Source organism: Xenopus laevis, chromosome 2S (genome assembly GCF_017654675.1).
Source record: "Xenopus laevis strain J_2021 chromosome 2S, Xenopus_laevis_v10.1, whole genome shotgun sequence".
Classification (NCBI taxonomy): domain Eukaryota; kingdom Metazoa; phylum Chordata; class Amphibia; order Anura; family Pipidae; genus Xenopus; species Xenopus laevis.
Window position 1 is genome coordinate 23,403,718 of NC_054374.1, and position 16,422 is coordinate 23,420,139.

General features: G+C 37.7%; 1 protein-coding gene across 1 annotated transcript; it reads right to left on the minus strand.

Annotated features, from left to right (window-relative positions):
* Window positions 1–1,021: 1,021 nt before the first annotated feature.
* Window positions 1,022–8,864, minus strand: tff3.8.S (trefoil factor 3 gene 8 S homeolog). The gene is made up of 6 exons (NM_001085774.1): window positions 8,755–8,864; window positions 8,057–8,197; window positions 4,488–4,634; window positions 4,234–4,383; window positions 3,131–3,277; window positions 1,022–1,180 (listed from the first exon to the last, which is right to left on the minus strand). The coding sequence occupies exons 1-6, from the start codon at window positions 8,825–8,827 to the stop codon at window positions 1,164–1,166; spliced, it is 675 nt and encodes a 224-aa protein (NP_001079243.1). The 5' UTR covers window positions 8,828–8,864; the 3' UTR covers window positions 1,022–1,163.
* Window positions 8,865–16,422: the final 7,558 nt, after the last annotated feature.

Sequence of the window (16,422 nt, forward strand, 5' to 3'; positions counted from 1 at the left end):
CCTGAGTAATACATACCTTCCTCCATCCAGGAAGTGAATTGTTTTAATTAGTGAGGTTCCTACAAACCAACCTTTTCTAACAGGTTAAATAGTGGATAACAGATAACACCATTATGTCAGCTGTGTAACCTGAGCATTTTCTCCTTTGAATGGCTGCCCCCATTGCTACACAGCAGCTTGTTTATATAAACTATAGTAGTACTTATCTGTTATCTACTGTGTATCCTGTGCTTGAATGGCTGCCCCCATGGCTACACAGCAGCTTGTTTATAGAAACTATAGTAGTACTTATCTGTTATCTACTGTGTATCCTGTGCTTGAATGGCTGCCCCCATTGCTACACAGCAGCTTGTTTATATAAACTATAGTAGTATCACCATTGAACTATACAATGGAAAGAAGAAACAGAGGTATTTTCGATAACAATGATTAGTGAACACAGTCAATCTTGAATAAAAAATAAATCGTGCACACTGTGTCTTTAAATCCATTTTCCAATTGTCTTCATACATTATTTGCTAAACTGATCCTTTGATTCTGATGATATTTTTCTCTGTTACTGAGGAGTTTCATGACCATATAAAAACACGAGGCCGAGGTAACTTCTAATATCCTCATATTATATCCTCATATTATGCAACTGGGGGTACTTTATTTATTATACTACACACGTTTCAGTGAGTCATGTGACAGAAATGACATCAGAACTCACCGTTTATAACTGATGACATCAGAACTCACCGTATATAAGGATATAATTTACAAGATATTCATGGCTTTTGTGTATAATATATTTATAAACTGAATATGATCAAATAGAAGGATAAGGGGGTAAGAAAGGCATTTGCCACCACCATCATCAAAGGTAAAAAGGAAAATACATTTTGTAAACATAAAACACATGTGCCTAGTTATGACATCTATTTACAGTATATGGTATTGGTCACATTGTGCACTCACCAAAGCTAGTGACCTTAATGTCCTTTTTTGTAAAAACTAAATATAAACCAAACACAGAAATGCAGTTTTCAAAGTAATATTTATTGTCTTTCATGGGCACAGTTGTCTATGAGAACTCTTCCGGACTTAAACAAACTGTGGTGATTGGAAGTTGTGGTGAAGAGTTTCTACTACCGAGCTGTCATATGATAAGTTGTGGATGTTTATTCAATGATAGTAACTAGAAACAAAAGAGAATAATATTTATTAATAAATAGGTTTTAATCAGATTTTTATTTTTTTACTGAAAATGTCCTCTCTTGCCTTTTAGAAATAAGAATTATAGAATTAAGACTGAGCTGAAGTGGTATGAATGAAAGAATATGAAGATTTAGATGAAAATTGAAAATGGTGGCACAATATGGACAATCATTTATAAATGAGTGACTTTTGTTCTTTTTTTTACGGAATGAACATCTCCCATAGACTCCATTATAATCAAATAATCTAAAAATGTAAAAAGGATTCTATTTTTCTCTGTATTAATAAAACAGTATCTTGTACTTGATTCCAACTAAGATATAATTAATCCTTATTGGAAGCAAAACCAGCCAATTGGGTTTATTTAATGTGTATCTGATTTTCTGGTAGACTTAAGCTATGAAGATCTAAATTACAGAAAGATCAGTTATCCAGAAAACCCTAGCTCCCATGCATTCTGTTTATAAAACTGTAATTTTCTGGAAATGTTTCCATTTTTTATATAGCTCTCTTTCAACAGTTCTTTAAGCTTCTTATAAAGAGTTTCCCCAGATATCGCAATGAAATGTGTATTCTTCCGTTCCTTTTAATGAAATGAATAGGAAGCTCAACAAATTCACTTGACGGTTCTAAAATGATGGCATTTAGCCAAAGTACTATTTCAGTAATATCAGTATTCGTAACTATTTCATTTCTATCATATCTATAAGTAGAGAGAACATTGTTTGATACTTTTTAAATAGGAAATTCTGCTTCATGGAAACCATTGAAATGTGTTAAGATTACCAAAGATCAAAAAACAGAAAATTCTCCCCAAAATGGAGAAAGCCTAATATAGTCCTAATTAAAGAGATAATGACACCAGAAATTTAACCTTTTTGTTACATCTTCAATAAAATTTACTTTGCATGCTATTTATAATTTTGCCATAAAGTATATGCCAAATGCTTTTTCATTACCTGTCTGACTCCCTGTGTTCGTCTATGAGGGGGCTGCCATATTTGTGCAACTGGAGTCCTTTAGCATTAGAAACTTTAACTGACAGGCTGAGATGGGACAGTCAGGTTGACAAAACCGTCAGGTTTAGGAACTTCAACTAACAATTACTTACAAAAACAAACCTCTCAGCATAGGTAACTTTTAGGGGGTTATTTATCAAGCTCCAAATATCCGAACCTCGAATAATTCGTAGTTTTTGGAGCAAAAAAAAAAAAAACGATGAATTTTTCGAGATTTATTAAAGTCTGATGGTCTAAACACTTAGAATCCAAAACCCCGGCATCTAAAAACTCTGGAGGTCCTGTATAAGTCAATGGAGAAGGTCCCCAACTCCAAACAATTTGCAGAAAACTCCGAACAATTTGGAGTTTTCGTGGAAACGCTCCAAAGTTTTTGTAGTTTTGCCCGACCCTATTTTTTCAGGCTTTTTTCTTCATAAGTAAGGTCCATTCAGATATTGGGAGTTGCTCAGAGTTGAATATTAGAAATTCTGAGATAAATTCAGACCTTGATAAATAACCCCCTTTATGTACATTCATATTTTAAAAAGTAGTTTTTTAGTGTCAGTATCACTTTAAGAATGAAATTTGCAAATGCAGCTTTGCCTTGATAAATGGTCAGTGAACTACTAGTCATGATAGAATGAATTAGGCACCAAAGTATTCCTAATGGTAAGAAGATGGCCTTCAGCAAAGGAGTTTGGAAAACTAGGTTTAGCTTCTGTCGATTAAGCGGATGGACACTGATAATGGAAATGCGGTTTTAGCTGAAGTCTGCAAGTGTCATACTGTAAAGGTAACCACTCATCAAGAACCTCTTAACTAACTTTCTTATCTTGATATTAAAAGAGGAGCTTGTGGTCCATCATAAGTATCTTGTTCTGTACTACACAGCCTACAGATCCACTTTGTAGACTCACTACTTTTCTTACCATCTTCAATATCTGGATAGAAGCACCAGATTGAGTCGGACTCGCTTGAATCATAGCAGCATCCTTTCTTGTAGCATTGGTCCATTGTGATATCGGGGTAGCCACAGTTTATCCTTGCTTTTGGTAGGACAGCACATTGCAGAAGCTCTGCAAAATTGTCGAGAATTAAGATTTTTTTATAATATAAAACATATTTTCATGATTTTTTTTAGAATATTGGAGGCTGTCTTCTTTGTTGTTGTTGTGCTTTATTATGTTCACAAAAAATAACATACATTTTAACTTAAGGGAAACAAAAACATCACAGATTCACATAGGGGCAGATTTACTAAAGGGCGAAATGGCTAGTGACATCTCGCCAGAAATCCCATCCGCAGGGACATTGCCAATTTACTAACAGGTGAAGGCGAGAATTTGCTAGCGAATGGGACTCTATCGCACTCTATCGCCAGGGGACTTTTTGCTCTTGCGAACGGTCGTTAATCCACAAATTCAGCAAAGTTCGAATTTTACTGAACGTTACCTCTTTCGCCAGAATTGACTTCACCACCTCAGACCAGACAAACTGCTAAAATAAAGCTAGATCTTCCTCAATCTTATGTCACTTACATCATATCCTGTCTGCCGAAAATGTATTAAAGTTGTAGAAATTCTGGCGACATTTCCTTTTTTTAAGCGGGATTGCCTGCAAAAGTCCTAACTTGAACTTTTTTGGGTTAACATTTTTCCCCAGACATTTGAGGGGCATATAACATTCATTTTAGGGTGGGCTCTTGTGTAGGGCATTTTAGGATCTCTTTTGTTTTTATTATGGTTCCTTGGACATTTGTAATAAAAAGTGTCCATTTGCACCATCTCTAATAAAGACATATTTATGACCTATATGTACCCGCCCTATTCAAATTGACCAAAGTGCAAGAGGACTAACGAAATTCGCTAGGCAGAACGATCGCTGCATTTGACACCCAGGACGCAACTTCACATTTTAGTGAATTAGCGTAGTGGTAACGAATTTTCGCCTGCCAAAGTGGTGTGTGTGAAGCAGTCGCTGGCGATAATAATGTCCCCCAGTCTTTAGAGCTAAATTAAAGCCACTGGTTTACCTTTCTTAATTTCTGGCTTGAAGCACCATGGTACACCACCCACATCAGAATTAAAGCAGCAGCCATTCTTTATACATTCATCTGGGCTCACTCCTGGTGGTCCACAGTTTACTCTTTTCTTGGGTTCTACTGCAGAGCAGTCACGTTCCACTAAAAGGAATAATGTATTTGTGAACTGATACAATATCTTTTTTATTATAATATAATTTCAATTTGTAACATAGTGTGAAATATAGAAAGAATTCTCAGATTACCTGCTTCTATGATAGGCTGATAACACCACACAACATTAGGAATGGTGTCATTGAAGCAACATCCTTTCTTGTCACAATCCTGAGAAGTAATTCCGGGGTAGCCACAGTTTACTCTGGCCTTTGGTTCCGCTGGGTTGCATATGGTGTCTGCAAATTAATGATTGATAAAAGCTTGAGTTTCTGTCAACAACCCCTTAATACCTTTTTTATAGACTTTCTATAACAAATGACAGTGCTCACTCCTATCTAGTCATGCATTCTATTTCTGTATTATATTTATTTGCACAGACCACATTTGACCTGGTTACTCATAGATATATGGGTTATATTATATATTATGACCAGACTCTCAAGCACTGTATCACAGGATCACAGGATCACCTGTTCCCTTACTATCATGCAGTGGGCTGCTGTATATAGCCAGGGATCTAGTTCCACTCACACTACTCTTTCGAGCTTTAGGCTCCTCAGCTACACTAGACTAAGTATCCATGTATATATTATCTGATCCTTAGAGGATAAGTAAACCTTTAAAATAAGTGAATATAAAATTGACTAGGGTGCTATTCTAAGAAATATTGCAGTGTGCATTCATTATTTATTTATTTTTTATTCCAAGATATTAAGGGATACATTTACTGTTAATATGAATACATTTTGTTACAACAACGCCACCTTCTGGTCAGTTTCCGACCAGTCTGACCGACCACCAAGTAGTCAAGGAAGTCATCAGGAGAATCCTGAGAGCCTGCGCTGACAAGCTAGCACCGGCGTTCACTGAGATCTTCAACCTCTCCCTGGCCCAAACAGTGGTCCCCACATGCTTCAAGCAGCCCATCATTGTTCCTGTTCCGAAGAAACAACAGCCCGCTTGTCTCAATGATTACCACCCAGTAGCAATGACTTCAGTAGTGATGACTTTGTTTTGAGCAACTGTCAGAGACTTCATCACTTCCACACTTCCTGCCACCATTGACTCATTACAGTTTGCATACCAGACAAACCGTTCCACAGACGATGTCTGCTACATACATCCCTGTGTCACCTAGACACTGGCCGAGGGAATAATGTTAGGATGCTGTTCATGAATTACAGTTCAGCATTCAACACAATAATTCCCTCAAATCTTTTCAACAAGTTGAAGGATCTAGGACTCAGTTCATCACTGTTTCAGTGGATCCTCAACTTTCTCACAGATAGACCCCAATCAGTGGGGAAACATGTCTCTCCCTCCATCTCACTCAGTACTGGAGCGCCTCAGGGCTGCGTTTTAAGCCCCCTGCTGTACTCACTGTACATTTATGACTGTGTAGCCATGTCAGACACCACCTCCATTGTCAAGTTTGCTGACGACACTGTTGTGGTGGGCATGATCTCAGACAACTCTGAGAAGAGAACTGGTGCCAGGAGAACAACCTACTCCTAAACGTCAGCAAGACTAAGGAGCTGTATTGTGGACTTTAGCACAAAGCAGATGAGGAATTACAAGCCCCTACACATAAGTGGCGCACCAGTGGAGAGAATGAACAGTTTCCGGTATCTGGGTGTTCACATCACACAAGACCTGTCATGGTCCTGCCACATCAACACCCTGGTGAAGAAGGGCCGTCAACGTCTCTTCTTCCTCAGAAGACTTAGGGACTTCCATCTGCCTCCGAGGGTGCTTAAGAACTTTTACTCATGTACCATCGAGAGCATCCTGATGGGAAATACCTGCATCTGGTATGGAAACAGTACCAAGCAGGACAGACGGGCTCTTCAAAGAGTGGTACGCTCGGTCGAACGCATCATTCGCTCTGAGCTTCCTGACCTACTGTCTGTCTACACTAAGCAGTGCAAGACCAAAGCCAGGAAGATTATGAAAGACTTCTCCGATCCTAGCAATGGACTTTTCTCACTGCTGAAGTCAGGGAAGTGCTTCCGATCCCTTAATATCTTGGAGTAAAAAACTAAATAAATAATGAATGTACATTGCAACATTTCTTAGAAAGGCACCCTCATCAATTTTACATTCACTTATTTTATGGGTTTATTTATCCTTTAACATTGGATATAGACCTAACCATGACTAATAAGCCAACCAAAGGTTAAAGCAATACCGACACATTCCTAGAAAAATCATAGGAATGTGTCAGTATCAAGTAATTGCTGCACCCAAAATTTTTTCCCTTAATGCCGCCCCCAGCCCTGCAAACTTGCTTTGACCCGACCCTCCGACACTGCTAAAAGATCTTCTGTGCAGTTTCAGTGACGCTGGGCTGGGGCCGCACACGATCCTTCCATGGGCTAATTACGAATGAAAACAGGACTTCAGCCTATGGAAGAATCGCTCCGCCCCCAGCCCAGCGTCATGGAAGCAAGGCAGAAGATCTGTGTGAGCCGGTCAACTGTGCAAAGTTTTGTGGGCTGGGGACGACTTTGAGGGAAAATATTGCAGGTGCAGCAACTACTTGATACTGACACATTCCTATGGTTTTTATAGGAACGTATCAGTATTGCTTTGAATTGTACGGAGGCCTTCCACCAAGGGTGATCACCTAACTCACAGATTACTAGTGCACCATTAGAGCTCTTCCTCTGCCCTTCCACTGATGCTTTGATTTTCTCTGATATCCAATTGAGAACCAATAGACAAAGAAGTCTTCACTGAAAAGACATGTTGGGCTATAAAATTTGGACAATTATATTGTGCATCGTAACAATTTGTTCCAGGTGAAAAATACATTGTTGTCACTCATATCAATGTATTAAATACTGGGACACTGTCAGGGGAAAACATGTTTTTTTTCAAAACGCATCAGTTGATATTGTTGCTGCATCAGAAATCTGCGCTGAAATCAGTTTTTTAAAAAATCAAATACATTTTTTATATTTAATTTTGAAATCTGACATGGCGCTAGACATATTGTCAGTTTCCCAGGTTCCCCCAGCCATGTAACTTGTGCTCTGCTCACTTTTTACTGCTGCACTGCAACTTGGAGGGATATCACCCCAATCCCTCCCCCATCCCAGCAGCCTAACACTAGAACAATGGGAAGGTAACCAGATAACAGCTCCCTGACACAAAATAACAGCTCCATGGTAGCTATAAGAACACCACTCAATAGTAAAAATCCATGTCCCACTGCGACACCTTCAGTTACATTGAGTAGGAGAAACAACAGCCTGCCAGAAAGCATTTCCATAGTGCAGTACTGGCTCTTTCTGAAAGCACATGACCAGGCAAAATGACCTAAGATGGCTCCTACACAATATTACAAGTCAAAAATATACACTTGTTGGTTCAGGAATAAAATTTGATATAGAAGAGTAAATTATTTGCAGTGTAAATGGTGTAATTTCGAAATAAAAACAAAACCATAAACATCATGACAGTATCCCTTTAATATCGAATCAGCCCCAAAAAGGTTTTCTAATTGCTCTTGCTTGCTTTTTCTCATTTTAAAGAGCCTCTACCTATAAAGACTGTAAATAAGCATATAAATTCATACCCCATAAGTAGTCTACTGCCTACATATGAATTATACTTGTACAGAAAAATATGCTGGTTAGAGATTTTACAATTGTACCTTCAAATTTCCATGGAGTGTAACACCAAATACTGTCTGGATCACTGTCATCAAAGCAGCATCCTTTCTTTACACATTCATCTGGACTTATGCCGGGGGGACCACAATTGTCTCTTGACTTTGGCTTTACACCACATCGATCTGGTTAAGATATAAAATGGAAAATGTTTTTTTTTTAATATATTAGAAATATATCATTTATAGCTCTTCATTATATTGCATTTTATATCACATAGTATTTATGAAACCAACGTATTTATTAGATCTATAAACATACTGAATGTATCTACAGAATAGAACATATTCCTCACAGTAGCAAATGATGCTCTACAGGGACAAACCAAGAACAATAAAAATCTAACAAAAGATCATAAAAGTAAAACTGAAAAAAATAAAAATTACGTTAGAACAAATAAAAATAATTAGATGAAAGAAATTTAAAAAAAACCAATAAACCACTTAGAACACTGAGTGGGAAATAAATAGAAAATGTTTCAGGAAATATTTTGACTATTCAATTCCCTTATTCAGAAGATTTTATGAATCCCAAGTTAGTTAGCAATTCTTTCTTGGGTTTATCAAATAAATCTAGATATCTGGACCATAAAGAATAAAACGAATGAGAAGACTTTTCTTTCTGAAAATTATATCTAAAAGCTTCTTGCCTGCATAACTCACTTAGCAAAAAAAGCACTTACAATCAAGTGGCATGTAGGCTTCAGCCCCCAGAACCAGGGCTACGGCAATGGCCCAGAACACACTGTTAGCCATAGTTCTTCTCCTTCTTACTCAGCCCAGTTGGAAATGTGCTCTGCTCTTGAAAGGAACTTATTTTTATACCTTGACTGCTGTTTGCTTAATTAGCTGATAACATTTTTTTCATGTGGGACTTACGAACGCACGTTTGGTTGTGTTTATCTAGATGATGGGTAGGACATAAATCTTTGCTGAGAGATTATGTGACAAACATTACATGGCCTAAAAAAATACATTTGTATGGAATGAGTCAGTTCTTGATATAATAAGAGCAGCCAGATAGCTTTAGCTGTTTAGAGTTGGAAATTAAGTGAAGGAATCATAAATGTTTGCACCATTCCTTTTATAATTTCATTTGAGCTTCTGAAGATTTCTCCACTTGGACAAATATAGAAATATTTGTATTATTGGAAATTATAATGACAGATATGGGACCTATTATCCAGAATGCTCGGGACCAGGGATTTGTGGCTAGGCCACAAAGGCCCGAGCCTAGAGTGGCAAAATTTTAGGGACACGATGTCGCCCAGCCGCATCCTTAGGTGCACTGGGGACTCGAAGCTTCCCAGTGCTTCTGTGCCTGAGAGCGCCGCAGCCGGCTCTAGGACCCCGCAGCCATGGGGGGCAGTGGCGGAGGCGAGCAGAAGAGGCCGGCACTGGGACCTTGGGGGTGCCGCTTCGTCAAATCCTGCTCTGCTCGGGACCAGGGATTTTCTGGATAATGGATCTTTCTGTAATTTAGATTGTCATACCTTTTGACTACTAGAAAATCATATAAATATTAAATAAACCCTATAGGCTGGTTTTGCTTCCAATAAGGATTATTTATATCTTAGTTGGGGTCAATTACAAGCTACTGTTTTATCATTACAGAGAAAAAGGAAATCATTTTTAAAAATCTTAATTATTTGGAAAAAATGGAGTCTATGGGAGACGGCCTTTATGTAATTCGGAGCTTTCTAGATAACGGGTTTCTGTATAACGGATCACATACCTGTATCAGAGAAGTATGTGGCTTTCAGAATATCATAGAATGTACATAATTTATGTCATAATTCTCATCACAATGAACAATATAGCTGGCTGCCCAACCCTCATATAAAACCAATTTATAAACTGTAACTATTAATAGGCACCATAAACGATAAACAAAGGCATGCATAAAATTTAGTGTTAAAAGCATACAGTATATTAAATGGACACTAAACCCAACTACAAAGCTGTGCCCCAATTCTCTATAGAACTTCAAAAAACACATAATAAGACGTGGAAACCAATTCAGCAATAAGAGTTCAACTGAATAAAAATGTAATTGTAGAGGCAAGAGAATCGAAGATGGAGAGCTGGGGAAAGTTTTATTGAGCAATATTGCTTTAAGAATACAATCCTGATGTTGCCGGACTTCAGGGATTTGTAGTCCAGTAACTCTGGTTGAGCAGTTCAGTACAGCAGGGTTTAGTGTCCCTTTAAGATATTAGGGAATCTGTCTTATAGATCATATATAAATTAATTTATCCATATTATAACTAATAAAGCCTAGTTATTTGGAAATGCCCAAATGGCTTTTTATCAATAATCATAATTAGTGATGGCAAAACCTTGCCGAAAAAAATCACAAAATGGATTGAAATCAAAATAATTTTGACGCTCGGCAATTTTGACGCAAGCGGCAATTTTTGATACGTGCGACAATTTGGTCCAAATGGCCTATTTGAATCTGGGCCGTGGAGCAATGGAGGCGGGTCGTGACAGTGCAGGGGCAGGTCATGATGTGCAATGATTGGCCAATCACTGCATCAATCATAGGGAATCCTATCCGGTTTTCCTAATTTGGAAAACCGGGCAGGCAGTTTTGACCCGGGCAGCCCTTCAAAAAGCCAGGCTGTCCGAGTCAAAACAGGACAGGTAGCAACCCTAGCGGTTCCATTCAAATTAAAAATATCCTCCAATGATCTGTATCAATCTGGCTCCACTTTCTTTGTTCCTGCATCTGGAGTTGGAAATATTAAGCCCAGTTTCCCAGCACTGAACAAGTCTGTCCTTTATCCCCATGTTTGATTCCGCTGTCATATAATGTGTAAGATATTAACAAGATGCTTGACATAATGCTTTTATGATCAGTCAAATTTTCATTGGTGAATTTTCTTGCACCTACAATAACATTTTTCTATAGAACACTTAAGTAAATTAGAGATGAAGAATGAAATGCATGTCCTCATATAAAAATTCTTTCAGATTACTGCAGCATAAACAGGTATGGGATCTGTTATCCGGAAACCTGTTATCCAGAAAGCCCCGAATTACAAAATGGTCGTCTCCCATAAACTTCATTTTATTCAAATAATTCAAATCTTTAAAAACTATTTCCTTTTTCTCTGTAATAATAAAACAGTAGCTTGTACTTGATCCCAATGAACATATAATTAATCTTTATTATAAGCAAAACCAGCCTATTGGGTTTAATTAATGTTTACATAATTTTAAAGTAGACTTAAGATATGAAGATCCAAATTACAGAAAGATTCATTATCCAGAAAACCCCAGGTCCCAAGCATTCTGGATAACAGGTCCCATACCTGTATAACCTTTCATGGCCATAAAGAAACACAGACGTCCTTGGTACTGATTATGGAACAGTTACATGTCAGGGACTAGTGATGCGCAAATTCTTTCACCAGGCATGGATTCGAGGCAAAATTCTGCATTTCACCATCTACAAATTTTTTCACGAAGCTGCAGCAAAAAAATCCGCAGAGACTAAAAAGTTGCCATAAGAAAAATGACCATTGACTTTAATGCATTTGAAGAAAAAATTGTTGTTGTGTGTAAAATTTGTTGATGCCCATTGACATCAATGTGTTTAGTGAACTTCTCTTTGTTTTTCGAATTTTTCAGCAAAGTGAAACAATAATAGAGGCATCACATTTCTTTCTTTAAGCAGATCACGCTCCTCAAGTTCCCTTGTCTACAGTATCTCCCCTCATAGTCAGTTGTAATTTCTCATCCCTACTTGGCCATTCAAATATTTGTTAAGTCCTAAGAGTCTCTTTTCTCACTTGGTGGAGAAGATAAGATGCTTGGCCTTCTTGGAAAGATGTATGTTAAAAGAGAATCAGAATCAAGCCTATGGTAGTATCAAGGTACTGGTAGTATGTGACAATTTTGGCTGGCATTGCCTTTAAACCTTTAAAATAAGTGGATGTAAAATTGATGAGGGTGCTATTCTAAGCACTTTTGCAATTTGCATTCATTATTTATTTTTATCTTATTCCAAGATATTAAAGGGATACTGTCATGGGAAAAAAATCTTTTTCAAAATGAATCAGTTAATAGTGCTGCTCCAGCAGAATTCTGCACTGAAATCCATTTCTCAAAAGCGCAAACAGATTTCAATTTTGAAATCTGACATGGGGCTAGACATATTGTCATTTTCCCAGCTGCCCCAAGTCATGTGTCAGGAGAAAGAAAGAGACTGCTCTGATGTTCTTCTGCTTAGGAAAGGTTTGAGAAAGGTTTTTATTTTTTTCCTATGCAGAAGAACATCAGAGCAGCCTCTCTTTTTGTTCTGACAACTTCCTTGACTACTTGGTGGTCAGAATGGTCAGAAACCGCTGTTCATTCATTCATATTAACAGTACGGGGCAGATTTATCAAGGGTCGAATCTCAAAGTTAAAATTACTTCAAATTCGACCATCAAATTGAAATACTTTGACTTCGAATATCGAAGACAACGTTTTTTTCATCGAATTTAGGTATACTGCGGTCGAAGTAAAATCGAACGATTCAATGGATTTCATCGATCGAACGAATGATTTTACTTCGTCTTCCAAAAGCTTAGAAAAATGCTCTAGAAGGTCCCCCATAGGCTAACAGAGCACTTCGGCAGGATTAATTTGGTGAAGTATTGAAGTCGAAGATTTGAAAATTCCCTCGAATTCACTTTGACCCTTAATAAATCTGCCCCTACATGTAATAAATAAATAATGAATATACATTGCAAAATTTCTTAGCATATTTTTAGATTCACTTATTTTAAAGATCTATTGATCCTTTAAGACAATGCTCCCATTATGAAGAAGGCCTGGAAGAAATGAAATGCTCATCGTTTTCCTCTACATCCCCTTCAAGACAGATACAATCTCCTATCTGAAACTTTGTATTTGGAATGTATTGTTCATAAATCATATTAACCACCCAATTAGTAATAATTAAAGTTTGCACCCAAATCTTTTATGCCATTATTTTCTTTCATTATGTACATTTGGGGATAGTGAAAACAAATGAAAAAGTTATCATGGGTGACTCAGTGGCAGTTACTAGGCAGCTACAGCTCCCAACAGATCTGTATCTTATCTAATATTTATAAGGGTGGCTCAAGCAACCATCATATACTTGTGTGTACAGTTCTCCCTGCATCACTGAGTAGATTGCTATTATTAGTGTAGATGTCAACAGAGATATTCTATGCTCTTCTACTAAATCTAATTTTATTAGACAGGTGTATTTTGCCCATAGTGACTCTGTTACTAGTGATGGGTGAATCTGTGCAGTTTTGCTTTGGCGAAAAATTTGAGAAATTGGAGAAACGGCAAAAATTAGTGAAAAGCATTGAAGTCAATGTGCGTCAAAATAATTTTGACGTGTGTCAATTTTTATACGCACGAATATTTGGTACAAATGCATTAAAGTCAATGGTCATCCGAATAATTTTGATCCGTGACAATTTTTATGCATGCGCCAGTTTTGACACAAATGAATTCGCTTGGGCAAAATGCTGCAGAAATTTGCTGCAAATTCGTGTCTGCCGAATTTATTCGCCCATCACTATCTGTTACATTTGAGCAGACAAAATAAATATTACTGTTAATGCTTTAATAGAGAAATAACTGCAGGTTAGGGATATAGGGACCAGTTTTCCAGTCAATGAGAAGATAATATTAAGGCAGCTTCGGGGCTGAGAACCAGGCTATTATATTTCAGAAGATCAAGAGATAGATCTAGAGGCATCTATTTCATAGTCTCCATTAGCATGGGTGTCCGCAGAAAATTTTCCAGGGGTGAGGGCAAGTAAGCTAATACCACATTGGGTAGTATCCCAATGAAGATGAACCTATTCATGACAATGCAGAAGATAACCTAATTAAGGCTTGCCTTGGGGTGGGAAGTATAAAAAATGTTTTGTGTACTTAGGAATAAAATTTCTAAAAGTTTATAAAACATATTCTTGGAACTAGTTGGAGAAGTCAGGGTGGGGCAACTGCCCCCTTTTGCGGACACCCATGTCTGTTAGGGTTTGATTTTTCTAAAGGTTGGGTTATTTTATATTTTAACTTCAGGTCAAATGAAATTGCCATTTTTACCAAAGTTTCCCCCATCCAACAATACGTGAGTATTCACTAATTTCAACAGTTCTAATTGAGTAAGAGTAGTGCTGAGCGAATTGTCGAAAAATTCATGAAACTGCAGGAAATTTCACTGTGAAAAATTCACGAAATTGTTTTGTCGCAGGAAAAATTTTGTTGCCACAATTATATTTAGTATTGTGCCATTTTTGTAGCAAACGACATTAGAGTCTATGGACGTAACCTTTTGCTTTTGTCACAAGACTTTTCTGTTTTGCTGGCAAATTTTTTATGCAGTTTTTTTTCACCAGCAGTGAAACCCAGAAGTCTGCAATAAAAATATACATGGCAAATCACTAACAAGGACATTTTTCTGAATAAATCACAAGTTTCTGTTGAACAGAAGTCTATAACTTCATGTGACCCTTTGGTTTCTCTCTTTCACTTGGTCACCTACTTATTCCTTTCTATAGGCTTCTTTTCTTTCCCCTTCCCTGTTATTCTTGCTTGTCCTTTTCCTACATTCTCCCCTCTTGTCTGTCACTCCACATCCCTTCTATTGGCTCCAGATTACTTTTACTCATGAGGTGTTTAAGTGCAGCCAGGGACCTATGCCAAGGCAAACATGGCAGCGTGAAAGACGCATTAAAGGGAGGTTAAATGTTTATTTTTGTATTGTGACTTCCCCGAGCTCTTTTGAATTTGCTCCAAGACAGAGATAAAGGTGTAGTTACACTGTATGCCCCATTTAACCTTGATCTCCATAGTTATTTAGCTTAACAAATTCCCCCATGCATCAACTGCATTAAATAGGAAAACCCCCTTTGTTGCTGCTAACCCAGAAGAAGAAGAAAAACAATGGTTCGCACAGTGCATATTTATTTGCAAATGGTTGTATTGACCAATGCTTTTCATGAACACTAAAACATTGCACTGCTGTGCCTTGCTTTCCGTTTTTTTGCGAATTTGCATTGCGCATACATTTTCACAAATGAGACGGGTGTTTGCATGAGTGCATCCACTGTGCGAGGCTGTTGTGGGTGAATATAATGCTGACAGTAAATTAAATTTGCAAATTGCAAAACTGTTTTTGCGAATATTTTAAAAACCTCTTATGGACATTCGCAGTATGGGAAAATAATTCTCAATTCTGTTTGCACATTCTTATCCAGCTTTATAAATATAACCATGCACAGGGCAAACATTTTCACTGTGCGAACCATCTATTATCTATTAATCTACTATAAATGAGCCCCAATGTCTCAAGACATATAACCATCACATTAGTCAGTATTTTCCCTATTGTCAATAGGAATTTTTGATTAAGCTGTCTCTTTTATAAAAGCATAATACTCTCTATAGTTTAGATTTTTCAAAAAATATTGCACACTACCTAGATACCTTAAAAATCCTGTTGCACAGTTCGAAAACATACATCACCTTCTAATATTGTATACGTAATGTGTCTTAATTCCACCTCAATAGTGTCAGATACTGAAGATAAACCATGTGTTTGGCAGGTTCTTCTTCCTTGTCTTTGGTGATGACAGCTTCTTCGGTTTCCTTTCCTGGTTTCAGGTCTTTCCGTAGCTTTGGCTCTGTTCATAGCTTTGGGACTTTGGGTTTTTGGGATTTCAAACGTTCGGGGCTTCAGGCCTTCAGGCTTTCAATACTTTGTGTCTTCGGGTTTTCAGGACTTTTGGACTTCAGGTCTTCTGGTCATCGGTGCTTCGGGACTTCTGGCTTGCACGCTGTCAAGGGGGTGCCAGGTATTTTGGAAAAAGCAGCACAGCCAGGTCCCCCTTTAGGCCTGGTACAACTGCCCCCTGATGGTGATGGCCCCCCTTTAGGCTGGTACAACTGCCCCATGATGGTGGCCCTGGTACAGTATATATAGTTTCAGTGGGTGTGTGTGTAAGTATGAGCCCTGGGTTTCATTTTGAAGGGTTGAACTTGATTGACTTTGGTCTTTTCTCAACCAAACTCAACTATACTATGCAACTATGCAACTATCATTTGGGGGAAAGTTAAAAACAAACCTCTTTTCCTAAATTATCTGTAATTAGTATTGTAAACTAAACACATAATGGTGGGGACCATTTGCAGGTATCAGGGGCTGAGCAACAGGGCAGGAAGTGAAAGCCATTGATCTGCCATGCTTTGTACCTATCGGGGGTGGGGGCATGTATATATAGGTGGGGGTCTATCTTTAATTATGGCATAAGTATTAGAAACTGACTGATGGTGTCTTAAAAATATACATTAAA

Excerpts from the sequence above, each read along its gene's own strand:
- tff3.8.S (NM_001085774.1), bottom strand. The coding sequence starts at position 8,827 with ATGGCTAACAGTGTGTTCTGGGCCATTGCCGTAGCCCTGGTTCTGGGG. Across the intron at positions 8,198-8,754 it reads AGCCTACATGCCACTTGATT|ATCGATGTGGTGTAAAGCCA; the intron begins GTAAGTGCTTTT and ends TATCTTAACCAG. Across the intron at positions 3,278-4,233 it reads CAAGCCAGAAATTAAGAAAG|AGCTTCTGCAATGTGCTGTC; the intron begins GTAAACCAGTGG and ends ACAATTTTGCAG.